Genomic DNA, 26,784 nt, shown 5'->3' on the forward strand with positions numbered 1-26,784 from the left:
ACCTTGCATAAGCCTCAAATCTCGTCAAATCTCACCAACTGGACGAGATTTTACAAGAACTGAGTCCTATGAGCTATTTACTGTTCAGTGGAAACACCTGCAATTCACAACCGTATTTTTGTAGAAACTTACAATAGCACTTAAAATGTAATGGAAACGCAGCTTGTAAAGACCATGACCCTGATGGGTCATTTTGTGAGCATTTCAAAAATTCTCTAAAACGACACGTTTTTCGTTGCCATGGAAACCGAACAGAGAGTGTGCTGGAACTCAAACTCAAACTCAAACATGCGTTAGGGTGATTAAAAAACAGTGCCGTTCACAAAAACAGTGCCGTTCACAAAAACAGTGCCGTTAGTTTTGAATCCTCTGATGAGGATTCAAAACTAACTCTGTAGAAGGCTCAGAAAACTGCAAATACCATTATAGCACCCCTTTAAACACAGAAGAGAAAATGTACTTTTTAGGGTATAAAACATGTTTCATTAAATATAAACACGCATAAACATCAAATGAGACAGACAGTAATGGATCTAACTCACCTGAAATGAGGAGAATGTGAATAATGTTGATTATGCTTGACAGAATCTAAGAACTTAAACAGTATTACAATAAAAAAAATAATTTAAAATATAAAATATACCATAATATAACACATATGTCCAAATAAATAAATGGAAAACATGAAAAGTTTGAAATGATGTGTGGTATTGAAATGAAAATGATCATGTAAATATTGTGTTATTGTAGTTGCTGATTAGCTGGCAGCGTTGGGGACTGAGCAGAAGCCCACCAAAGCATTTGAGCGGTATATCCATAACTAATCCCTGTTTTGGCAGAAAGCACGGCTGTCCGTGTAGGTGTGCATGAGCACAGCCCTGCAGTTTGATGTATTGGCACTAAAGAGAAGGTGGATTTTGTTTCTCTCTTTTTTCCTTCTTCATCTTCTAAGTACATAATCCCGAGCACTCCAACTCTCTCCCATCCATCTTCACTCAGATAGCGCTGGAGCCCTGCTTAAGTCAACAAGATGCTGCAGCTAAACCACATTTGGTGCTGCCCTTGGGCTAGTCATACAACTACACTGTTTACACTGCAATAACACACTGAAGTTGTATTAGTTTAATCCATCCATATATGGAGATGTATACATAGAATGTGTTATATTGGTGGTTTAATTACTCCAAAGATAATAACAGAATATTTACCTCGTCTTAATGAGGATCGTTGTTTCTGCCTCTCGTCCGAAATGACTTGTCCAAAACAAACAAGGGATATCTTCACAACTACTAGAGCTGCATGTATGATCTTGGTCTCAAAAGAAAGCTGAGACATGTGAGATTACAATGGAAATGTCACAATCAATGGATGTGTTATTGTGTCGAAATAAATTCAGTCAAAAACCACATGACCTGCAGTGAAAACCAGAGAATAGAAGGCAGAAATGAGTGATGTCTGAGGAGGGGCTGTGCAAACCTGAACAGTTTTACAGGTGTTTTCAAGAAGGCGTTGCCAAGTAATGAAGGTAAAAATATCAGGAACAATTCAGCCAGTGTTCATCAACACCTTTATTAATCATCAGGTTCAGTGGAGTCAAGCAATCGTCTCTAAATGAACCTCAGAAACAGCATTCAGACATTCAACCCAAAGGTAATATCTCACACTTCATCTCCATGGAAACTAGCAGTATTTTTATGATTTATTTCAAACAAAGGCAGAGTCATAGGAGAACAAACTAGCAGAGTATTTTAGAGCTGGAATCAAAGTTTTCACCCAACAACAGCTAAATTATTACTTGATTTCTGATTCTGGCTCCTGGCTGCCAGATTTTTTATCTCACAGTGACGACACACACATCTCCGTAATCAGCGGAGGCTCTGCTTCCATGTGGCAACTTGTTTGTGTGGAGGAATTAGCAGAAGCTCTCTGATATGTGGACAGTTCTGTTCTCATCTTTTTGTTCCCAGTTTCACTGCTTTGGGTTTGAACCGTGATGGGTTGCTGCTTAGCGAGTGCTGTTCTCCACATATTCCATGCTGCTTCCTGAACAGAGGTCAACCTAATGTCACGCTAATAAAATAACAAAATAGTTATGTTCACTTCTGCAATCACAAAGGAAAACATACATACAAACATGATGTTAATATTCTGGAATATCATCCAATCAAATATGGCGCTATTGGGGCGGGTGGTGCTTCAGAGTGGCTGCAGAAGCTTCAGATGATGGAACTGACCTGCTTTTAAGTGGAATATCGTTTGTGATTAGGTGTCTAAGTCTGTCTGAAATGACTAAAATAGCCCTCTGCAAAAGGTTTACAACTTCAGAAAATTGGTACGGAGAAGCGTCAAATTGCTGCAGAATGGTTATAAAAATACATCTCGACAATCAACCTGCCCAGTACTTGTCTCCACATTCCCAAATAGCCATGAATGTTAACACAGAGGCACTTGTCAAATCAGTCACACTTCATTACAGAGGCTTTGTCATTTCCAGGACAGCGTTCAAGTTTGAATTAAATCACTTCAAGGCAGGACCAATGTACGAAGGGAAAGAGAGAGAGAAAAACATATCTCCAAGAAATAACAAAAGATGAACTGCTGCTGTTTCACAGTTCAGCAAGTCCTCCCTCTTTAATCCGCTGGAGATGGAGATTATTCTCATCAGTAATTCAGAGAGATTGTGAATGTAGGCCAAGCTGTTTCCCAGAGCATCTCCATGAGTTAAAGTCCTGAAATCCAACCCCACATGACTCCTCTTCGCTTCTATTAATTAACATTTGTGACTGAAATCTGATTGCAGAACCTGCCGTGACCTGACAGTTTAAGCTTCGTCGAGGTTAGCTGTTGGATTTCACATTTTTATCAGGCTTTTCCAACTTTCAGTTCTTTTAACGCATGAGCGCACGACAAAACCAGGAGGAAATACTTCCAAAATAAATCAACGTTTCACCAAATGAAGGCCGTGAAGGGAAAGTGTTGCATCCACATGCAGAACTCTGCAGATGACAGGTAGCAGGGACTGCAGAGAACAAAGTCCTGGTCCTGCTCAGACCACAGAAGAAGAGAAAGACGCCTATATGGCTGAAAGCAAGATGACTATCTCTTTTTTTTTTTTTTTTTTTTTTTTTTAAAGGATTTTTTCACAAAATAAGTGGGAAGTGACTAAGTTCTGTTTGATGTTATGAATCTCTAACATTGTTGTGGAAGAATTTTGGCTGACTCTTGTTTACAACTTTGCTCCAGTTCATTACAGTTTGAGATCATCATAAATTCCTCCCTTATGGCCCCTCCACAGCATTCCTGATGGGTTGAGGTCTGGACTTTAACTGGGCCATCACAAAGCCTTCATTATTTTCTGTTTTTATTCATCTACTCATAGATCTGCTGCTGTGTTTGGGATCATCGCCCCGTTGCAAGACCCAGTTTCAGCCAAGCTTTCGCTGTCAGACACACGGCCTCACATTTAACTCTAAAACAGTTTTGTATTGAGAAGAGTTCAGTACAAACAAGCCCAAACATTTATAATTCCACTATGTTCATTCATAGTTTTTCATAGTTCCTGTTTCCAGGAAAAGTGGGATTGGATAAGGACCCTCATTGCCAAAATAAAACCGTGGCTACCCAGCCAGCATGTCCACAGGGGCCGTAATGGGGTACATTCTGGGTATATGGGTACTGAGAGAACATGTGCCTGAAATGGGCAAATTTTGAAAGTCCCTTGCAGTTTCAGATAGATGGGACCCTTAGGTGAATCCCATGGGGTCTGGCTGTATGAGCCCCATAAGGGATGTAGGTGAGCTACCTGGGCATGGGAAGCACATGTAGGCTGGATAAATGGGCCCCAATTTGGGCACCAGCTGAAATGCAGTCCGAACTAACTTAACATTTAACAGGCGAAAACAGATGACACCACAATGGAAACTGTCGACAAAACCACATGGGACCCCTATCTGCAGCCTAAAGTTAACCCTATATAAGCCCACTTCTGGTCTTGTATGTATGTAAATGTGGAGGTCCATTTAAAAGGTTGTTATACGTTGCTGCCTACATACTTCCATGCATCTTTTACGTCGCTGCAGTTGTTAACGCAGCTCAGTCACTAGTGGCCAGTGTCCATTGACTGCGTCCAGCATACGTGGATCTTATGAGCCTCACATAAACATGCTGGCTGCGCTCTATATGGCCACATAAAATCCCAAAGTCACCAACAATGAGAATGTTTCTTTCTGATTGAGTTTGCTTGTAGACACAGAGGGAGAGTTTAAGTGTGCAGTCCAAACAGCAAAATGCACAAAATACCAACTTTAGAAAGTTTTTATTTTACATGTAGTTTGGAAATTGATCTATGTTCTATAAAAAGTCTTTCGACTGGCTGGCCATGAAAAAACGGAAAAAAGAGAAATGAATATAATTCAGCAGCTGAGAGAATAAAGTGTTTTGCTACTGCAGCATAAAGCCATGGTTGATGGTCAGAATAACAGAAACAGGAATCCCAAACAGGAAAGAAGCACCAGTTTACATTAAAGATGGATTTCTTTTCAAGTCATGCTCCCACCTCATCTCCTCTGGAGGGGCACGAAGTGAGGAAGCTATAACTTCACCACCTCAGTGTCTGCTGTACTTTTGTCCAGAACTCTACAGTCGTTTGCCAAAGCTGAGGGAAGCATACCAATGAGTCATAATAAACTCCTTACAGGCTGTCATAGCCCAGCGACAGAGTGCTTGTAATGAGACAGTCTGATCCCTGGCTTCCCCATTCCACATGCTGAGGGGAAAAGACACTGGACTCCACTCTTCCTCTGATTGGTGTGTGAATGGTGGAGATTAAGTGACTGCATAGACAAAGTGCTGTGCGCGTGAATATGCCAAAAAGACCAGAGAAGCATCACGTGAATGCAGTCCTTTCACTCCATGAAGTGTATTTATGGAGGGGCCCTCTAAAATACACCATTCACCCACAGTGTTGAAAGCTCCCAGGTTTTCATTCTGATGCCATAATCTGCTGTTCCGCTTCTTAGTCCTGATATTTGGATGGACATTATAATCACGGTACCATAGATTGTCCAGAGGAGTTAAAAGTACAGCGTGTGCTGTCCTCTGTACTTTGTTCCACCAACCCCACCCACACTAATATGAAATGCCTGCAGGGGTGCCCATGTCCAGTACTTGATTTCCACTAACCTGCAACTTTTAGATGCATGGCTTTTCCAACAGATTCATTAAATTGCTGAATTCCTGCATCTGCAGAGGCCTGGTGAGATCTGACTTGGTCACGCTTAGTTTTATGGAAGGAAGAATCCTTTTCACAAAGAACGTTGAGTCTGGCTGAGGCCTTGTCCACACCTAGCAGGTATCTGTGATATATTTTAAGATCTAATCTCTGATTCGGCCTGTCATCCACACAAAAACACAGACGTATGCAATCAAAAAGGATTCTTTTAAAAACCTCTGACCAAAGTGAAGATTTGTGAACACGGCGTTAGAATGTGGACATACATAACCGGAGTTCTAGGGTTGGAAACGTCTCTGTCTGCGATGAAAAAATACCATGACATCACATAAGGGACTTTCGTTTACAACAGCATAGACGTCGTCAACACTTCAACGCCTCACAGGTAAGAGTCACGGCTAAAAACACATGACATGAGCTGAAACTGTGGAAGACATGGCACATGCGCTGACAACCATCACCGGTGCGACACAAAAGATGACTGACTAAAGGAATGGGACAAAAAGCAGAGACACCGATCCAGCCTACAACATCCCCTACGTCTCGGTCTTCTCTAAGAGACGTACCAGAAGAACCTCCAGCTTCCAAAGCTTCAACGCCGCACATCTCCCATCCCAACAGGTCATTATTACCCCACAGTGTCATGATGGGATGTTCGTCTCGTCTCTTTAGTCGCTGGTTTCCTGTTTTATTTTGTAGTCTACTTCCTCTGTGTGTTGTTGCTTCCTGTTAATGAGCTCACCTGGTTTTGATATTCCAGTTCATTTCCTCCAGTTCCTCGTTGTTCCCTTCAAGTATTTACACTCCTTGGTGTATGTTCCCAGTGGCTGGTTCATTGTGTTAGCAGTTCCCTGTTTGTCTTTGTTTAAAGGGATGCTATGATGGTATTTGGAGTTTTCTGAGCTTTCTACAGTGTTACAGTGTTGAATCCTCATCAGACATGTGAACGGCACTGTTTTTTATCACCTAAACGCATGTTTGAGTTTGAGTTTGAGTTCCAGCACGCTCCCGTTCGGTTTCCGTGGCAACAAAAAATGCGTAGTTTTAGAGAGTTTTTTCTACTTGGAAATCCTTGTGACGTCCCGGGGGATAAGGTTCGGTGATTGGTTACCTTCTCCTGGTTAACAAGGGCATGTACAAATACATCAGGCGGGTGGAAAACGTGGGATAAAGTTATTTCCAACGATGGCTGGTGAGTTTACCAAAGAGAGACATCCTGCTGCATTCGTTGCTGTGGGTTGCTGTTTTCCACTTCGTTTTCAGGGTCTGATTCAGGTTCCAACATGTAGGGCTGTATGCTATGTGTTGACATTGTATTTTGAGTTCATATGAGCCTAATCCTTCTGTTTATGAGATGTTACAATGACGGTGAAAGCAGGTGCGGTGCGCGCTCCCGATGTAGCGCAGTGGCGGGAGGCGGGGCTTAATGCGGAAGAGTCTCAATCCACTCGTTTTGTCCACAGGCTGATCTGACAGCCTCGATCAATCCCAGCCCTTCTGGTCTCAGAAATAAAAATAAATTAGCCTGAAATGCACATAATAGTTCCACTTTAAAGATTAAACCTCGCTCCTGCATCTGGTCTGCCTCCTGCCTCTCTGTCCTGCAACGGGGTCTCCACACCTCCACATACCATCACACACAGAGCTTTAGATGCTCCTACGAGCCATCAAGGCTCTGATTGGCTTGGTTCCTTTGTATTTGTGTGAGTTTCTGACCGAGCATGTTCCAGTTAGAGGTCTGAGGTCTGTGACGACCCATGGTTTGTTGGGTCGTTGTGTTTTTTTTTAGTTTGCTTTGATTTCTAATTATGTGTTGTTGCAGGTGGAGTTAATGGCTGATTAGTGACAGCTGGCCAGGATCTCCAGTCGGCGATTTAAGATCTGCTTCTCCCTGGGCGCGGCCCGGTCCACAGGAGTTTGGGACTGGCGTTTTGGGTTGGATTTTGGTTTAATTAATAAATATATTTTTGTATTCTGTATTCCTCTTCTTCGTTTATTTTGTTATGGTCTTTGCAGTTGATCGTAACAATTGGGGGCTCGTCTTTATGTTTTTGGGGGGGCATGTTGTGCTTTCGCTGGTTTTGGCATTGCTGTCCCCCTCGCCGTTGCTTCTGAAGGTTCCCTGAACCAGATGCATGTCTACAAGTGACGGAACCTCCACCGTGGTGACCATATAAATGTGGAAAGGGCTGCAGCTACACATCAGAAGCTCAGTCTGGGTTTTGCCTTGGCCTTTAAATGTCAGTATTTTTTAAACCGTGCAGCATTTTGTGTGCGTCATAGAAACAAACCTGCATATTTTATGATTTAAATGTTTCATCTGACAAGTTCTCTAATCGTACAGGGAAGAATAAAAGCTAAGAAGTGATCAAAAAGCATTTCTACACGTAACTCATAGTGAAATCCGCATTTCATCTTAACATCTACTCATACAGACAACTGAAAGACGAAATCGTCACATACAGGCTGTGCACGCTTCTGCTCATTTTACTGACATCACAGGCTTATTTTGGGCCCATTTTGATAAACTGACAGTGGGAAGTTTAAAGAGCCATCTTCTGGTGCTTAATTAAAAGAGAAACTGCTTCTAGATGCAAGTCAATTAAAACAGGCTAAAATTAAATGGGCTGATGAAATTGTACAGTAATCTTGTTTTGCCGCCGTTCAACAATCATAGTCTCGTTATTTTGATGGTGAAAAGCTTTTTTCTGGCTTGTTAACACTGAAAACACAATGGGTGGAAATGACAATGCAGGGGTGAAATAAAGTGGAATTACTGCGAGCATCGTTCCCTGGAGTGGAGTGAAATGATCAGCTTTCCTGTCATGGTTCGGGCATAGGAGGAGTGGAAAGAACGCCCTGCGTGGAAAGAGAGACGTTTAAAGGAGAGGTGAGGAGTGGATAAAAAGCCGTGCTGACAGTAATGCCTTCTGCCCCGATATCACGCCAAAAGCAACATGTAATTCAGAAACGTACTGAGCAAACATTTCTGCAAGCGGAGCTGAATATCAAGGCGTAAATAAGCATCTCGCTGTTGGGAACAAAGCCTTGACATGACACGTTTATCCTGAACGCCAGATGGATGATCAGGCAGCACAGAGAGAAATGAATAAATGTTAACATGGTGTGGCTGGAAGACCAGCACGGCCTGCGCAGGTAGATAAGCGTCTCAGGGGATGTCAGCCATCCGCCGGCGCTTTCATTTATCCACGTCTCCGGAGACATTTCGTCTCTTTCCTGGTCCAGTTGAGTATGCGACGTGTTGAAAACGGAAAAAAAATAAAAGTCACCTATGATTGAGTCCAGTTTTTGTCAGGCTCATGTGGAGCAGAGTGCCGTCGGAGCTACAGGTTGACATGGTGCTGGAGCTACAAGTGCCGGGCGGAAGACATGGGAAGCATAATTCACCCAATCGTATGAATATGGAGAAGGACATATTAAGAAAAGTCAACAAATATGTTGGTTACATTCAGCATCTGTGCATTGAACTTCTGTCCCTACATTTACAGCGATCAGGCAGCTTCTTGTTAAACAGAGAAAAAAACAACCTGAGAGGAAGAAGCAGAAAGAAGTTTAAAGGATCTGAAAATGCAGAAGCTAATTCAGCATTTAGCTTCAAGGGTTCATTTTTCTCACTGGCAGAAAAAAAACAGTGAAAGAAGCAGAAAGAAAAGCAAAGAAAAATGCAAAAGCTGGATATTAAAACTAAAGTTTAGCAAAGAAAGAAGAATAAAGTAGAGATATGCAGCAGCTCAGTGAGGAAATGAGATCAGAGTTAAATGTTGGAAACGAAACCAAATCGAACTTTATTCCATAAAGTGCTTCTCATAATTACAAAAATCTGTTTGTGCATCTTAAAATACAAGTAGTCACACACTAAAGTTTACCACAAAAGCAAACCAAAGCGCACGCACGCACACACACACACAGAGACACACACACACACACACACACACACACGCACGCAGGCTAAATAGACATAGAGCCCCTCCTGTCTAAATCTCGGCAGCAGGTTGATACCAACGTTCACCCACTCAAGTATCAAACATTCAGTAACACACACTTCTAATCATCCTCTCTCTTTCACCCACACAGTGCACATACCAAACCGCCCCCCCCCCCCCCCCCCCCCCTTCACAAACATAAACTCTGACTTTCTGCCTCTTTAACTGGAACATTGATATGAAAATATGACTAGAGATTATCATCTGAATTTACACATCTGGCTTGATGCAGAGGAGCAGAAACATTGTCGCACCAGGAGCCGCTTCACAGAGAACCACAGCCTGGGCTGCAGTGCATGACCCCACAAACCACCCCGACCAGGGTCATCTCCATAGCAACAACCCTGCAGACTGAGCAGCTGAGTGTTTTCCATTTCCATGAAATGTGTGTGTGTTGACGTATCTGGATGTTCTGTGGACAAAACCTTGTAAGTTTCTCGGTTTCAGCAGCCTGACCATCCTGTCGTTTGGATGTGACTTGTTCCTGATGACGCAGGGCGTCGTGATGACGCAGGGATGACGCAGGGCGTCGTGATGACGCAGGGATGACGCAGGGCGTCGGGATGACGCAGGGATGACGCAGGGATGACGCAGGGCGTCGGGATGACGCAGGGATGACGCAGGGATGACGCAGGGCGTCGGGATGACGCAGGGATGACGCAGGGCGTCGGGATGACGCAGGGATGACGCAGGGCGTCGTGATGACGCAGGGATGACGCAGGGATGACGCAGGGATGACACAGGGCGTCGTGATGACGCAGGGATGACGCAGGGATGACGCAGGCATGACGCAGGGCGTCGTGATGACGCAGGGCGTCGTGATGACGCAGGCATGACGCAGGGCGTCGTGATGACGCAGGGCGTCGTGATGACGCAGGGATGACGCAGGGCGTCGTGATGACGCAGGGATGACGCAGGGATGATGCAGGGCGTCGTGATGATGCAGGGATGACGCAGGGCGTCCTGATGACGCAGGGATGACGCAGGGATGACGTGATGACGCAGGGATGACGCAGGGATGACGCAGGGCGTCGTGATGATGCAGGGATGACGCAGGGATGACGCAGGGCGTCGTGATGATGCAGGGATGACGCAGGGCGTCGTGATGACGCAGGGATGACGCAGGGATGACGTGATGACGCAGGGATGACGCAGGGATGACGCAGGGCGTCGTGATGATGCAGGGATGACGCAGGGATGACGTGATGACGCAGGGATGACGCAGGGCGTCGTGATGATGCAGGGATGACGCAGGGCGTCGTGATGACGCAGGGATGACGCAGGGCGTCGTGATGACGCAGGGATGACGTGATGACGCAGGGATGACGTGATGACGCAGGGATGACGCAGGGCGTCGTGATGATGCTGGGCGTCGTGATGACGCTGGGCGTCGTGATGACGCAGGGATGACGCAGGGATGACGCAGGGCGTCGTGATGATGCAGGGATGACGCAGGGCGTCGTGATGACGCAGGGATGACGCAGGGCGTCGTGATGACGCAGGGATGACGCAGGGCGTCGTGATGACGCAGGGATGACGCAGGGCGTCGTGATGATGCAGGGATGACGCAGGGCGTCGTGATGATGCAGGGATGACGCAGGGCGTCGTGATGACGCAGGGATGACGCAGGGATGACGCAGGGCGTCGTGATGACGCTGGGCGTCGTGATGACGCAGGGATGACGCAGGGCGTCGTGATGACGCTGGGCGTCGTGATGACGCAGGGATGACGCAGGGATGACGTGATGACGCAGGGATGACGCAGGGCGTCGTGATGACGCAGGGCGTCGTGATGACCCAGGGCGTCGTGATGACGCAGGGATGATGCAGGGCGTCGTGATGACGCAGGGATGACGCAGGGCGTCGTGATGACCCAGGGATGACGCAGGGCGTCGTGATGACCCAGGGATGACGCAGGGCGTCGTGAGAACGCAGGGATGACACAGGGCGTCGTGATGACGCAGGGCGTCGTGATGATGCAGGGATGACGCAGGGCGTCGTGATGATGCAGGGATGACGCAGGGCGTCGTGATGACGCAGGGATGACGCAGGGATGACGTGATGACGCAGGGATGACGCAGGGCGTCGTGATGACGCTGGGCGTCGTGATGACGCAGGGATGACGCAGGGATGACGTGATGACGCAGGGATGACGTGATGACGCAGGGATGACGTGATGACGCAGGGATGACGTGATGACGCAGGGCGTCGTGATGACCCAGGGATGACGCAGGGCGTCGTGAGAACGCAGGGATGACACAGGGCGTCGTGATGATGCAGGGATGACGCAGGGCGTCGTGATGACGCAGGGATGACGCAGGGCGTCGTGATGACGCAGGGATGACGTGATGACGCAGGGATGACGTGATGACGCAGGGATGACGTGATGACGCAGGGATGACGTGATGACGCAGGGATGACGTGATGACGCAGGGATGACGCAGGGCGTCGTGATGACGCTGGGCGTCGTGATGACGCAGGGATGACGTGATGACGCAGGGATGACGCAGGGCGTCGTGATGACGCAGGGATGACGCAGGGCGTCGTGATGATGCAGGGATGATGCAGGGCGTCGTGATGACGCAGGGATGATGCAGGGCGTCGTGATGACGCAGGGATGACGCAGGGCGTCGTGATGACCCAGGGATGACGCAGGGCGTCGTGATGACGCAGGGATGACGCAGGGCGTCGTGATGACCCAGGGATGACGCAGGGCGTCGTGATGACGCAGGGATGATGCAGGGCGTCGTGATGACGCAGGGATGACGCAGGGCGTCGTGATGACGCAGGGATGACGCAGGGCGTCGTGATGACGCAGGGATGACGCAGGGCGTCGTGATGACCCAGGGATGACGCAGGGCGTCGTGAGGACGCAGGGATGACGCAGGGCGTCGTGAGGACGCAGGGATGACGCAGGGCGTCGTGATGACGCAGGGATGACGCAGGGCGTCGTGATGACGCAGGGATGACGCAGGGCGTCGTGAGGACGCAGGGATGACGCAGGGCGTCGTGATGACCCAGGGATGACGCAGGGCGTCGTGAGGACGCAGGGATGACGCAGGGCGTCGTGAGGACGCAGGGATGACGCAGGGCGTCGTGAGGACGCAGGGATGACGCAGGGCGTCGTGATGACGCAGGGATGATGCAGGGCGTCGTGATGACCCAGGGATGATGCAGGGCGTCGTGATGATGCAGGGCGTCGTGATGACGCAGGGCGTCGTGATGATGCAGGGCGTCGTGATGACGCAGGGATGACGCAGGGCGTCGTGATGACGCAGGGATGACGCAGGGCGTCGTGATGACCCAGGGATGACGCAGGGCGTCGTGATGACGCAGGGATGACGCAGGGCGTCGTGATGACCCAGGGATGACGCAGGGCGTCGTGATGACGCAGGGATGACGCAGGGATGACGTGATGACGCAGGGATGACGCAGGGCGTCGTGATGACGCAGGGATGACGCAGGGCGTCGTGATGACCCAGGGATGACGCAGGGCGTCGTGATGCCTGCGATGTGGAAAAGAAGACCGCCATGATGGAACCTGACGCTGACATCCACATGCCTGTTTGCTTCCCTGCCACTTCAGTTTGGTGTTCCAGCCAAATTTACTAGAAAAGTCTGATGAGTCGACATATTCTGACCCCTGCAGACCCTGCAGTGACACTTTCACCGATGGGGCTCATGTTTCCACCAGAATGTCAGCCATGGCAGCAGAAACCACTAAGCTACCAGTCAGAGGTCACTTCAGATCGAAGAAATCTTCCAGTTTTGGCATGTTCAGGGTGGAGCCATGGTTTCTACATCTACACACAACCAGTCTGTCTCTATAGAAGCATGTAGACTCCTATAAACTTTACGTTTAGCACACAATCCACCACATAGGTGTGAATAACTGTGATTATCCTGCAGAGTCCCTTTGCTGCTCCTCTGCACCTCCTGTTGACTCTAAACGATTTATTCAGATGTGTATCTGCTCCGTCTGCCGAGCTGCAAATATTTGTGCTGCATTCTATCACCAGCACGGGACTGTTTTTTTTTTTTTTTTTTTATCCTGCTCCCACTGGACTTCTGGTAGTTGCCACACATTTCCATGACACACGTCCTGCGGGACTACATCCAAATCCCAATGCAGCCCCCCAGTGTGAGTCTCTAAGAACAGCTTTTTATAGCAACACAATGTAGAGGCAAAATAAAAGGCAACAGAATCATCTGGATTTATGGACTCAGGCCTGCTGGTAACCTGATTTAGCATTAGCATAAAGCCTCAGTTAGCTACACTTCTGCTGGGTGTCTCAGTCGTACGAAAGTGAAAAAAAAATCATTCAGTGCAGACTAAATCTAAGTTTTAATTACATTAAAAATATTACCGAATGTCACACCTAAATGAACACAGATCATAAACAAAAAAAAAAAAAGGAAAAGGAACAGCTTTTCCGTAAAGTACACAAGCTGTGTGCTTCCACTGCAGCATTCAAACAGCCAGTTTTTGTGAGATTTACCTGCTGCTCCGGCAGGGCCTGCAGGGCCTGCAGGGGCCTGCATGACCTTGCACTGAACTGCCTACTATCAACCACAGATGGACAAGATGGGTTTTCCCTGACCGGTATGAAAAACTACATTTGTATCACATGTACTTAATGCAGAGAAACTAAAAATTACATGTCAGAAATCCTTCAACCCTCAGATTAAGACTGAACTCCGGCACATAAAGACTCTGCATCCTTTACAGAACTAGAAGGCTGTCGAAGTTTGTAAGAAACATGGAGAGCAAACACAGTGATGTTTAAATGGCTGCCTCCAACATTTATCTACCAATCTGCAGGTTTTAAATTGTTTTAGAGAAGTTAACCAGGAAATAGACTCTCCCTGCCTGCAGTGTGACGTGCTGAAGCTTCCAGCGTGGCCATGTTGGCACCGTACGGGCATCACGTTAGATTTTATGATTAACAAAACATCTTTTTTCCCCTTGGAGGGTTTTTTTCTCTGTTCATGTCTATCTTACTACTACTACTTTATTCTCCATAAAGTACAACTAATTCAAGCAACTTAAACCTATCTCCACTATTTATGTTGAACCAAAAATGAATCCAACACATATTGTTTGTCTTTAAATCTTTCTATGTAATCTACAGGAAGAATGTTCCAGCAGTGGTTAGGAAACGGAGCTGCCGTCATGTTTGCAGCGTTATTAGATTTTATTGTGGCTTTAAACAGCTTACATATGGTGGAAGTCCTGTCCAGGCCTTGTCTGATGAGTAAATATCTCTAGGTGCTAGCTTCCTGCTAGCTCTGTAATTTACCGTTTGTCTGTCTGGTCCGTCAGGTGGCATGCACAACTTTCAGCTTCCTGCCGATAGTTACAGTGTTTGTATTTATTGTGTTTCTGTCATTAGGTCATAGTGAAAAATAATCATTTTTGCTAATTATTGAATCACAGTTTGATCGGCATGTGCTCCATCGCGATGTTTAAGCAGGGAATCGGCCCCCAGAGCACCTGCAGACGGGTCGACGTGGTGGTGCTCACGTTTTTACGTTCTCTTATCAGTCTTTTATCAGCCCTTTCTGCTCTTATATAAACTCAACTTTATAACCAAAACCCCCTCAGATAAGACCAGAATCCAGATAAACGGGAGATGATGTGATGATAATGTTTATTCAGCTGCGTTGCCATGGTCGTCTGATGCTCTGGGACCGTCTGCAGCAGGTCGCCGTCCTGCAGGTTTCCATGCATTCCTGTTCCACACACCTGGCGTACATTAATCCAGCAACCAATGAAGTTCTAAAATTGTGACTGATAAATCAGAGTCAGGTGTGTTGGAGCAGGGATACATGGAAAACCTGGAGGATTGTGGCCCTTGAGGAGCAGAACTGGAAACTTCGGGACTACAGCCGTGTTAAACAGCTAAAGGATGACTGAGCATGTGCAAGGGGCTTGCTTATTTAGCAGGGCAGCTAGGAAGACCTCCGCCTGCGTCGACTCTGAAGAGTTTGTCCTGATTTTAGACGACGACATTGAGCTGATGGATCTGAAAAGTAGTTAATCTAGTGAGAACATGTCAGAGTTAGCAGCACTGATACTGTCCCTCTGCTTTTCCTGCTCCGTGAAGGCGTGCTGTAAGAAGGTGGGATGTGGGAACTGTGGTGGAGTTGCATTCAGATGTAAGAGTTCCTCATAAAACCAAAGTCAGTTTCAGTCTGGGATCCAAATATCTGCCAGTTCCTTCAAGGCAACGCTTCGAATTCGGCCAATCATCTGCATCGTTCAGTCACATGACCAGTCTCTTCACCGTACTCATAGCACACACACATTTCAGCTAAGAGGTCACAGCTTAGTCTAATTTAGACATCATCTCTAAAAACCAGGTTAATGGCGCCTAAACTCAGCGTTCGCTGTGAAAAAACAGCAAGATGGAGTGAAAATCATTTGGGTTTGAGATGAGGACTATATCTGTGTTTTTTCAGACAACATAAAAGTGATCGAGCTGAAGGGAAACCTGCTGCACTCGTGCTCCTCTCCTTCCCTCGGGATGTCAGCTGACGACACGCGAACACTGAGCAGGACTCTGCAGTGCATGTTGATGTGATGCTTGTTAGAAACTGTCCTGGATGGGAGCAGGAAGGAAGCCAGTCTGGACTCAGGCTGGCAGGCAGCCTGGCCGCACCAACTGTCCTACTTACTGAACGGGCTCCAGCATGTGTCGGGGATAAATGAAAGGAAGGCACAACTAGCCATTATAAACTCAGAGAAGCTGCAGAAAGGAAGTCCATCATTTCATTTGTTCAGTTGTCTGGACCGTCGTTAACGTTCAGGTCACCCGGCAGGAGCCACAGTTTACTCCATTTCCTTAGTTCGCTCAACCATGCCGAGTTTATGAGCAGGAACATAGAAACATGGGCAAGAGGACTGAAGTTGTAGGAAAGTTTAGTTGCAACGACACTTTTTTGGACAAAAGTAGAAGTTGAGCATCAGAACGACATGAAATAAGCTTTTTAGTCCCTCAGAGGTTATGATTTAGTCAATATTTATCTATTTGTCCATCAATCTATTTGTAACATTACACAAAAACTACTGGAAAGATCTTTATTTACTTTTCTTATTTATTTGTTCATTTTTTTTGTTTGTTTTTTTATTCCTTCATTAATTTATTCAACTTTTTTTCTGAGAACAGGTCTTATTTAGATTTAGACTCCATTAAACTTTGGGGCGATCCAGGTCACCATCTGGATTCATAGATGTTTAGAAGGATTCTTTATCACTGTGAGAAAGTATATATACATATATATATATATATATATATATATATATATATATATATATATATATATATATGTATGTACACATACATGCATACATACATACATACATAACTCCACAGTAACTGGTAAGGGAGCTTGGCCTGAAAATCCAGGAGAAGTTCCGAACAGGTGGTCCATGATAGATCAGGATCCCGGCAAAATTCTGGTTACTACCATCCAGAACGGGGAAAAACTGGGGGACCTTTGAAAGTTTCATCAATGCAAGAGAACAAAGATAAACATAAACATGAAAATATAGCCACTATATTATCAATATATCTGGAATCAAATAATGTATCCATGTAAAATAATAAGACTAGAACATCGGCTGGGAATGACTGTATGGCTGAAAAAGGTCTGAGAAACTACCTGATGTGCTGTTTCTGTTTGACAGGGAATGAAACATGGCTTGATGAGATCTGCTTATTCTTACACTCTGCATCAAGACAAACACTGAAGCAGCTTCAGCTGCTCAGCCTGTTGGACATCTTTGCAACTTCAGGCTCCTTAGTCCAACCAAGATGAGCAGGCCTGAACACTGGGACTGCATGTCAACTTGGAGGAGAAAAAAGTCCTGCAGATGAGCAGGTTAGCTTCTAGATGGTGTTATAAAACCACGAATAATGGAAATGATCCAAACATTAAGCAGTCAGAGGGAAGCAGTTTCGCTGTCCGTGGTGCTGAAGTAGGTCAGCAGGTCAGGATTATGTGCAAATGTCAGGTATGTATCATGGCTCATTAATATGACTCTAATCTACAAAACGCACTGCAAACAAACACGTCTGATCCATCGTCTTCTGATTTAAATATGAAAATCACAAAATGATTTATCCTCACGTCTAAACTCAACTTTATCCATAAAGCCCTTTAAAACAAGCAAAGTTGGAACAGAGTGCAGTTCATCAGCCAAAAATTACGAGATAACAAAATAAAACAATGGATAGTAAAAGAAATAAAAAACAAAGAAAATAATAAAAAAAAAATGAATAAATAGTAAATAAACCATCCATCCATCCATCCATCTTCTGCCGCTTATCCGGAGTCGGGTTGCGGGGGCAGCAGCCTAAGCAGGGAAGCCCAGACTTCCCTCTCCCCAGCCACATTTGCCAACTCTGCGGGGGATCCCGAGGCGTTCCCAGGCCAGCCGAGAGATGTAATCCCTCCAGCGTGTCCTGGGTCTTCCCCGGGGTCTCCTCCCAGAGGGACGTGCCTGGAACACCTCACCAGGGAGGCGTCCAGGAGGCATCCTGACCAGATGCCCGAGCCACCTCAACTGGTTCCTCTCGATGCGAAGGAGCAGCGGCTCTACTCTGAGCCCCTCCCGGATGACCGAGCTCCTCACCCTATCTCTAAGGGAGAACCCGGCCACCCTGCGGAGGAAACTCATTTCAGCCGCCTGTATACGAGATCTCGTTCTTTCGGTCACGACCCACAGCTCATGACCATAGGTGAGGGTAGGAACGTAGATCGACTGGTAAATCGAGCGCTTCACCTTCTGGCTCAGCTCCTTCTTCACCACGACAGACCGGCGCAGAGTCCACATTACTGCAGACGCCGCACCGATCCGTCTGTCGATCTCGCACTCCATCCTTCCCTCACTCGTGAACAAGACCCCGAGATATTTAAACTCCTCCACTTGAGGCAGGACCTGACCCCCGACCCGGAGAGGGCAATCCACCCTATTCCGGCTGAGGACCATGGTCTCAGATTTGGAGGTGCTGATTCTCATCCCAGCCGCTTCACACTCGGCCGCGAATCGCTCAAGCGAGAGCTGGAGATCACGACCAGATGAAACCAACAGGACCACGTCATCCGCAAAAAGCAGGGACCCAATCCTGAGGCCACCAAGTCGGATCCCCTCAACACCTCGGCTGCGCCTAGAAATTCTGTCCATATAAGTTATGAACAGAATCGGTGATAAAGGGCAGCCTTGGCGGAGTCCAACCCTCACCGGAAACGGATCCGACTTACTACCGGCAATGCGGACCAAGCTCTGACACCTGTCGTACAGGGACCGGACAGCTCGTACAAGGGGGTCCGGTACCCCATACTCCCGGAGTACCCCCCACAGGAGCCCCCGGGGGACACGGTCGAATGCCTTCTCCAGGTCCACAAAGCACATGTAGACTGGTTGGGCAAACTCCCATGCCCCCCCCAGGACCCCAGAGAGGGTACAGAGCTGGTCCACTGTTCCGCGACCAGGACGAAAACCACACTGCTCCTCCTCAATCCGGGATTCGACTATCCGGCGGACCCTCCTCTCCAGGACCCCTGAATAGACCTTACCAGGGAGGCTGAGGAGTGTGATTCCCCTGTAATTGGAACACACCCTCTGGTCCCCCTTCTTAAAAAGGGGGACCACCACCCCAGTCTGCCAATCCAGCGGTACTGCCCCCGATGTCCACGCGATGCTGCAGAGGCGTGTCAGCCAGGACAGCCCCACAGCATCCAGAGCCTTAAGGAACTCCGGGCGGATCTCATCCACCCCCGGGGCCTTGCCGCCAAGGAGCTTTTTGACCACCTCAGCGACTTCAGCCCCAGAGATAGGAGAGTCCACCCCTGAGTCCACCAGCTCTGCTCCCTCATGGGAAGACGTGTTGGTAGGATTGAGGAGGTCTTTGAAGTATTCCCTCCACCGACCCACAACGTCCCGAGTTGAGGTCAGCAGCTCCCCACCTCCACTGTACACAGTATTGATGGAGCACTGCTTCCCCCTCCTGAGCCGCCGGATGGTGGACCAGAATCTCCTCGAAGCCGTCCGGAAGTCTTTCTCCATGGCCTCGCCAAACTCCTCCCATGCCCGAATTTTTGCCTCGGCAACAGCCGAAGCCGCATGCCGCTTAGCCCGCCGGTACCCATCAGCTGCCTCCAGAGTCCCACAGGCCAAGAAGGCTCGATAGGACTCCTTCAGCTTGACGGCATCCCTCACTGCTGGTGTCCACCAACGAGTCCTGGGATTACCGCCACGACAGGCACCAACTACCTTACAGCCACAGCTCCAGCTGGCCGCCTCGGCAATAGAGGCACGGAACACAGCCCATTCGGACTCAATGTCCCCCGCCTCACTCGGGACATGTTCGAAGCTCTGCTGAAGGTGGGAGTTGAAGCTCGCTCTGACAGGGGACTCAGCCAGACGTTCCCAGCAGACCCTCACAACACGTTTGGGCCTGCCAGCTCTGACCGGCTTCCTCCCCCACCATCTGAGCCAACTCACCACCAGGTGGTGATCAGTTGACAGCTCCGCCCCCCTCTTCACCCGAGTGTCCAAGGCATGTGGCCGCAGGTCCGACGATACGACTACAAAGTCAATCATCGAACCGCGGCCCAGGGAATCCTGATGCCAGGTGTACATATGGACACTCTTATGCTGGAACATGGTGTTCGTTATAGACAATCCATGACGAGCACAGAAGTCTAATAACAAAACACCATTTGGGTTCAGAGGGGGGGGGACCATGCCTCCCAATCACTCCCCTCCAGGTCTCACTGTCATTGCCCACGTGAGCATTGAAGTCCCCCAGCAGAACAATGGAGTCCCCAGAAGGAGCACCCTCCAGCACTCCCTCCAAGGACTCCAGAAAGGGTGGGTACTCTGAACTGCCGTTCGGTGCATAAGCACAGACAACAGTCAGGACCCGTCCCCCCACCCGGAGGCGGAGGGAAACTACCCTTTCATCCACCGGGGTAAACCCCAACGTGCAGGCACTAAGCTGGGGGCTGATGAGAATGCCCACACCTGCTCGGCGCCTCTCACCATGAGCAACTCCAGAGTGGAAGAAGGTCCAGCCCCTCTCGAGGGTACTGGTTCCAGAGCCCAAGCCATGCGTCGGGGTGAGTCCAACTATATCTAGTCGGAACCGCTCAACCTCGCGCACAAGCTCAGGCTCCTTCCCCACCAGAGAGGTGACGTTCCACGTCCCTAGAGCCAGCTTCTGCAGCCGGGGATCGGACCGCCAGGGTCCCCGCCCCTTGCTGCCGCCCAGCTCACATTGCACCCGACCCCTACGGCTCCTCCCGCAGATGGTGAGCCCACGGGAGGTGGGGCCCATGTAACCCTTTCGGGCTGAGCCCGACCGGGCCCCATGGGCGAAGGCCCGGCCACCAGACGCTCGCTCTCGTACCCCACCTCCAGGCCTGGCTCCAGAGGGGGGTCCCGGTAACCCGCGTTCGGGCAAGGGAACATTCATGCCCAGGTTAGTCGTCATCATAGGGGTCTATGAGCCGTGCTTGGTCTGGTCCCTCCCCTAGACACCTGTTTGCCATGGGTGACCCTACCAGGGGCATAAAGCCCCCGACAACATAGCTGCTAGGATCTTCGGGACGCACAAACCCCTCCACCACGATAAGGTGACGGCTCAGGGAGAGGGTAAATAAAATGTGCGTCCCGAAGATCCTAGCAGCTATGTTGGTAAATAAACCAATAAAACCAAAATTAAAACCAACATATAGCACACTGACCAGAAGCAGAGTCACACCGAGTTAAAAGCCAAGGAATAAAAATGGGTCTTAAGTTTTAAACGTCTTCTTCCATCAGTCTCACACCAAACCAGCGACAGCATCACCTTCCAAGCTGTTGAGTCTGTCTGTGAAAGCCGGCTTGTAAACGGACTTTTGAACCCATCTGGAAACTCGTGTGAACGTGACTTAGTCCTTCATGCTGTGCTGTTAAAGCGATGCAACCGATCCTCCTGAGACTGAAACAAACCTCCTTACAAGGACTTGCATCAAAAGGAGCTTTAGACTAACTCTCTTATGACTTTAGGGACTTTTCTAAATGACTTTTAGGAAGTTGCAGCTCACCAAGACGAGCAGTGATCTGCCAGATCCACCCTGGTTTAACCAAACCACACGCTGTGGCCAGGACTCTGATCCCATTTACTCTTCACATTGTTCACACATTTACTCTGTTTTATTGTCAGCTTAATTGACTTCATTATTTATAACGTTTAATTCGCTAAAAGCACATTTAGACACAATAAACAGATGCTTGGAAGTTACTTTCTGGTAACTTTGCCAAAACAAGCTGCCAAGCTGGGCTACATGGATACACAGATGCTACTCAGGCCAAATAAATCCTGCATGTCAGCAACATTTTAACCACCTATTGGCACTTAAACACGTTTTTTGTTTTGTTTTGTTTTGTTTACTATTTTTAAAGCTCTCCTTGCTGTTTAGATCACGCTGGAATTTTCCAACTGCACCTGAAGGCAACCTAAAGCTGCGCGAGTCCAGTAAGCCTTGGACAGAGGAGGGAAAAGGTCAGCTGTGACAACCTGAACCTCCCGTCCAGATGACACGCCTTTCAGTCTGGAATGACTGCAGACTCTCTCTCACCACCACCAGTCCTGAGACAAAAGAGTTTACTTAACAACACTTTGTCTTCTTGTTTGTTCCCTCTCCAATTCTCCTGCTTTAGTTCCACGTCGCCAAACAACAATTACGCACGAGGTGTGGAGTAACCAGCTGCAGCAGATTAGTGGAGTATCGCCTCTGAAGTTGCTGTTTCTCAGTCTAATCCGATGGAAATCCTCCCCCCACCTCCCCTCCCCGCCATTTAACGGCACTTCTTGCATGATAAAACAGAAAACCCTGGAGCCATGCCCTGGTGAAACACTTCTGTCCCCCCTCCAGAAAGCGCAGAAGCTGCGCTGAAGTTGGGAAGCAGGAGGCAGGAGCAGCTCCACGCCGCGGAGGGAAGACATGCATGCTGACTCACCTGAGAAACACCATCTCTCCTTGTCGGACCGTGATGTTGTCCATCACTTTGTTGTCAGACTGAGAATCTCCCTGGCTGCGGACCGGCAACCCTGCAGGCACAAGAAGCAAAATCCTCAGAGAGACGAGAAGAGTGCATTTGGAAAAAGCGAGCAGATATCTCCGGAAAGGCATCGTCTGTCGTCCTCAGACGCGTGGCAGGAAAACAAATCCCTCAGCGAGACAATGACACGTCTCAACTCTCCCGTGGAGATTATTTCAGCCCCCAGTTCATTAGTCTTAATCCAGATCTGTGCAGGTAGTCTCGGTTTGCAGAGAGGAACACCCGGCTTCTGTCTGCCTGTCTGTCTGAACATCCACTCTTTACTGGTTTAAGAAATAAATAAAATAAAGATAATAAAAAGAAGAATAAAGTATATCACTCCAGCTCTGAAGGTGTCTCTTCTCCTGATTTTTTTTTTTTTTTTTTTTTTTTTTTTCTCCTTTTCAATGTAAAAGCATAAATCCCTGAATGTGTGTTTAAAGGCTGCCGGACACATGAGAGCAAAGCGACCAATCAGAACGCGCAGGAGTCACATTTTACAGGACAGGGAGGGAAATGCCAAGTTTGTGATCTGCATTAGTTTTTTTTTTTTGTTTGTTTTTTTTTCTATCGGTTGTTTTTTTTTTTTTTTTTCCCTCGTGTGACATTTCAGGTGACGTCAGAGACAGCGCAGGGTAAGTAGGAGCAAAAAAAAAAAAAAGTTCACATTTGCATTAAATGCTGAGCAACCTTCAGAAAATAACAAGGTTTTCTCTTCCATACTGTGTTTGTGGTTTTAGTTTTTTTTTTTTTAAATAAGTAATTTTGTAGATATATATATATATATATATATATATATATATATATATATATATATATATATATGTATTGGTTTTTAAACTAGGATCATGTTTTAGTTTATACATTTTATTATGTGCATCTTGGCCAAAGCTTTCCAGCTGCAGTGTGTTTTACAGCCACTGTTGAACGACGGCATGGAGCAAAGATCCTGAATGTTGAATCTTGAGTAATGTAGCAAATAGTTAGCCTGTTAAAGCAACACTGTGCAGCTTCCTGAACTTAAGAAAAGTATTTTTGGCAGGTTTTGATGGCAAAGTGACATTTATTATGTACATTCCTGGAGCCACCGTTGCCTAGCAACATCCTGAGGCTGGAAAACAGCAGCTCAGAACTTTGTGTTCCAGTTTAGAGCGTCACTTTTCTCAGCCGAGTTTGGCTTTACGCAACGCATGCTAGCAACTACATATCAACACACTGCTAGTTTTAACACACACCAGACCTGATTCAGCACAAAAACATTAACAGAGGAAGAGAAGAGAAGAAAGAGAAAGATGCAGAGCAACATCTGTATCTCTATCATTATTTTTCTTCTTTTACTTGCTTCTGATAATGAATGTCTTCTTCAGTTTCTTGGCTGAATCAGCCATGTTGCACTTCAATATGGCCAGTGTGTTGATATCCAGTTGCTTGCCCGGAGCTTGCATGCTTAAGGCTGACAACACACACTTGTAATGTGTAGCTTTACAGCTTTGTGTGTTTTGTTATACATCCCACACTGCATGCTAGCAACTGGGTATCATTACGCTGGCCATGTTGCTACAAGGGAAAGTGCATTGGGAATGTAATACCATCAAAACAAGTTAGATTCATATTTTTAAAGTCACATTAAAAGACGCATTGTTGCTTAAATATGGCTACAGAATGCGAACTTTTCTAGGAAGCCGTTTAAGTTGCAGATGAATGATTCGTACCACATTATCCTCATTTATTTATTTAAATGTTCTGCTGGGATAACATGCTAACTGGATGTTTCTTGACGTTTATAAGCTGTCCAAGTCCTCCAGCAGAGCGGTCACATGGCTTCCCTCCAGCAGCCGTCCTCAGCAGGACAGCAGTGCATCCAGCAGAAAAAGCTCAGAACCGACTCAAAGAACACATCAAAGTGTGTGAGGTGTTCATTCCGCCTCCAAATTCCATGGATACCAATCTGACGGGGTCTGTGGGAAGCAAGTCCAATCCAGGAAGATCTGACCCTGCAAACCTCCCAGCCTAAAGAACTGATTCTTATGTTCCAGAAACTTTTCTTTTGGTGTCATAACTTTAAAAAAACAAAATGTGGTTTTAGTGGTTTTTCTCTTCGGTCTGCAGACTTTAACACCGTTATCTGGTTTTGTTTGTTTATTTACACTTTACATTGATGGATGATTGTTTTCCTCGCAACCAAAAGTCATAAAAAGAGAAAAAATGGCTCAGAGTTTTTAGGGTTATTAAAAAGATGATGAACCAGAGCAGCCATAAAAGCCTAAGTGCTGTTTCAGTGAGTTGCATGAGACAAAGTTCACTTTTAAAGACGATGCTGCCTTCGAATGTAACTGATTTATTCCAATGACTATTGTATTTATCCCTAAAATACACTAAAAATAAAAAAAAGGGGGGGGGGGGGTAATGCATGTAATTCAAAGCGTTGCATAGCTTTGGCTCATTAACACAGTCCATGCGTCTATTCTGTTCCACTTCAGTCTGAAATCCTGCTGGCAGTAATACAGACACACAAACATGCACACACATACGCAACCTTGTGCTTAACATTTACAGACACGTTTGTGTTCTCTTAAATCAGCTGGGCTGTGTGCATCTTGCATCAGGACCAATCTGACTCTCGCGGTGCAATCAATGCTTCATTACTGTGCATTCTGTTATTCATGGTTCATCATGCGCACGATGAAAGACCCTGACAGACAAATATGGATTTGCCTTTGCATAAGAAAGATGATGGCAGAGTGCACATTTGTGTTAATGCCCATTGTGACCCATTTTCAAACTATAATAACTACCATATGTGTCAATATAAACTCAAAGATACACAAAAAGTAAACAAGTAGTTGTGATTTCTCCCATCAAAGTTAAATGAAACATTTTATTCTATTTTATTTTATTATTTTAATAAATAAATTAATCTAAAACAACTTGTTTAAATAGATTTGAGTTGGGCATGAAGGTGAGACGGAGGAGGGAAAAGGAGAGAAACTGCTACAGAGGTTGTTTTAGCATGAGTTGAGTATAATTGCAGTGAAAAAATGAGGTGATGTGCTTAATTATACTTCATGTAAGATTAGTAACCAACCTCCACAAAGACGTGCGAGGAACCAGAGAAAGAGACATCTGCTGAAATCATGTAGATGAAGTGAGCAGACTTCTGCAAACCGATGAGTCACGCTTTGCAGACGGTTATTTATGTCGCAGCAAACCTGAAGCCACTTTAAGTCACAACGTGTCTGAATGCTCAGCGGATTTCTGTTGCTCCGGTAAAAGCAGAGAAACTACGGGACGAATCTGAGGTTACACCTGGAACTTTTGAGTTTGCACAATAAATCGAGCCTGATTGGGAATCAATAATAATAATAATAATGATGATGATGATGATGATGATGATGATAATAACAAAGCATTTGTTGCACCTCCTGTTCAGAAAGGTTTCATTGTTTTTGTTTGGCTGTCTTGAATAAAAGTCTAATAAAATATTGCGTTGCATTATCTCAGTGTAAGCTGAGCTGATCATTTCGATCCAAAAGAAAACGGGTTTTACAGTAAAAGCTTGGAAAAACTTCTTGATACTTGACTAAACAAGAGAAATGTGGGATTTGGAATAATGTCATTCTATATGATGTGTGTGGACATCACAGTTCCCCTTGTCTGCATCATATTACTGAATTATGTCTTACTGGAACGTGTTGTACACACATGCAGACATTCATACTGCCATCTGGTGACATCAAAGAGAAAGTTTTCTTTTATTTTTTTAAAATAAAAATTTAGATCCTTTATCGTATCATAGAATGTAAGGATTTATGAGACTGGTTTAAAAGAAACTCAAATCTGGATATAAATCTGTGACAAATCTTTCCCAAAACCATATTTTTACTTTTATTTTTCGTTAAATTTATTTTTAAACAGTGCATGTTTAGTAGGTCAGGTTTACCTTCATGACAACTGTGAAGGAAGTGACTTTTTTTCGAACTCCTCTGTTTAGAATTCTTTTAATCTCAAAATTTGGCTTAGTTAGGGGCGTGTCCTTTTGATTGACAGGTACCCAATCTCCCGCTTCAAGAAGGAGGGGTGTTTTTAGCTGGTTTATAGCATGACTTAGCTTTAGCCCGCTTACCCCCATTAGCTGGCTAGCTCCTGTTAGCGCCTAGCTCCAGCCAGGTCAGAGTTTGTCCTTACTTCCATATTCTTTTTACAGACTATGATATATATAAATATATAGTCTGCTATCTTATTATTTGTTTGCATAGGGTAATGTATCCAGTGAATCTCTCTTCATCACATTGCGACCAGTTTAAATGGGAACACCTGACTGTAGCAGAATAAGCTATATGAGCAAACGCTTTGGTCACACCTCAAGAGAAGAAACTTTCTAAACTCAGTGCAGCAAAACAAAACAAGTCATACATGTCTGAACCGATTGTTCACTGACAGAGACAATGAACCATGAAA

General features: G+C 46.4%; 1 protein-coding gene across 1 annotated transcript in view; it reads right to left on the bottom strand.

Moving 5' to 3' along the window:
* ntm (neurotrimin) overlaps positions 1–26,784 on the bottom strand; it is a 585,757-nt gene that overhangs the window by 184,624 nt on the left and 374,349 nt on the right. The window contains exon 2 of the mRNA XM_079247868.1: positions 22,246–22,336. Within this exon, the coding sequence (XP_079103994.1) occupies positions 22,246–22,336 (91 nt within the window). The remainder of the gene's footprint in view (positions 1–22,245; positions 22,337–26,784) is intronic.

This window comes from Telmatherina bonti (assembly GCF_933228915.1).
Source record: "Telmatherina bonti genome assembly, chromosome: 10".
Classification (NCBI taxonomy): Eukaryota; Metazoa; Chordata; class Actinopteri; order Atheriniformes; family Telmatherinidae; genus Telmatherina; species Telmatherina bonti.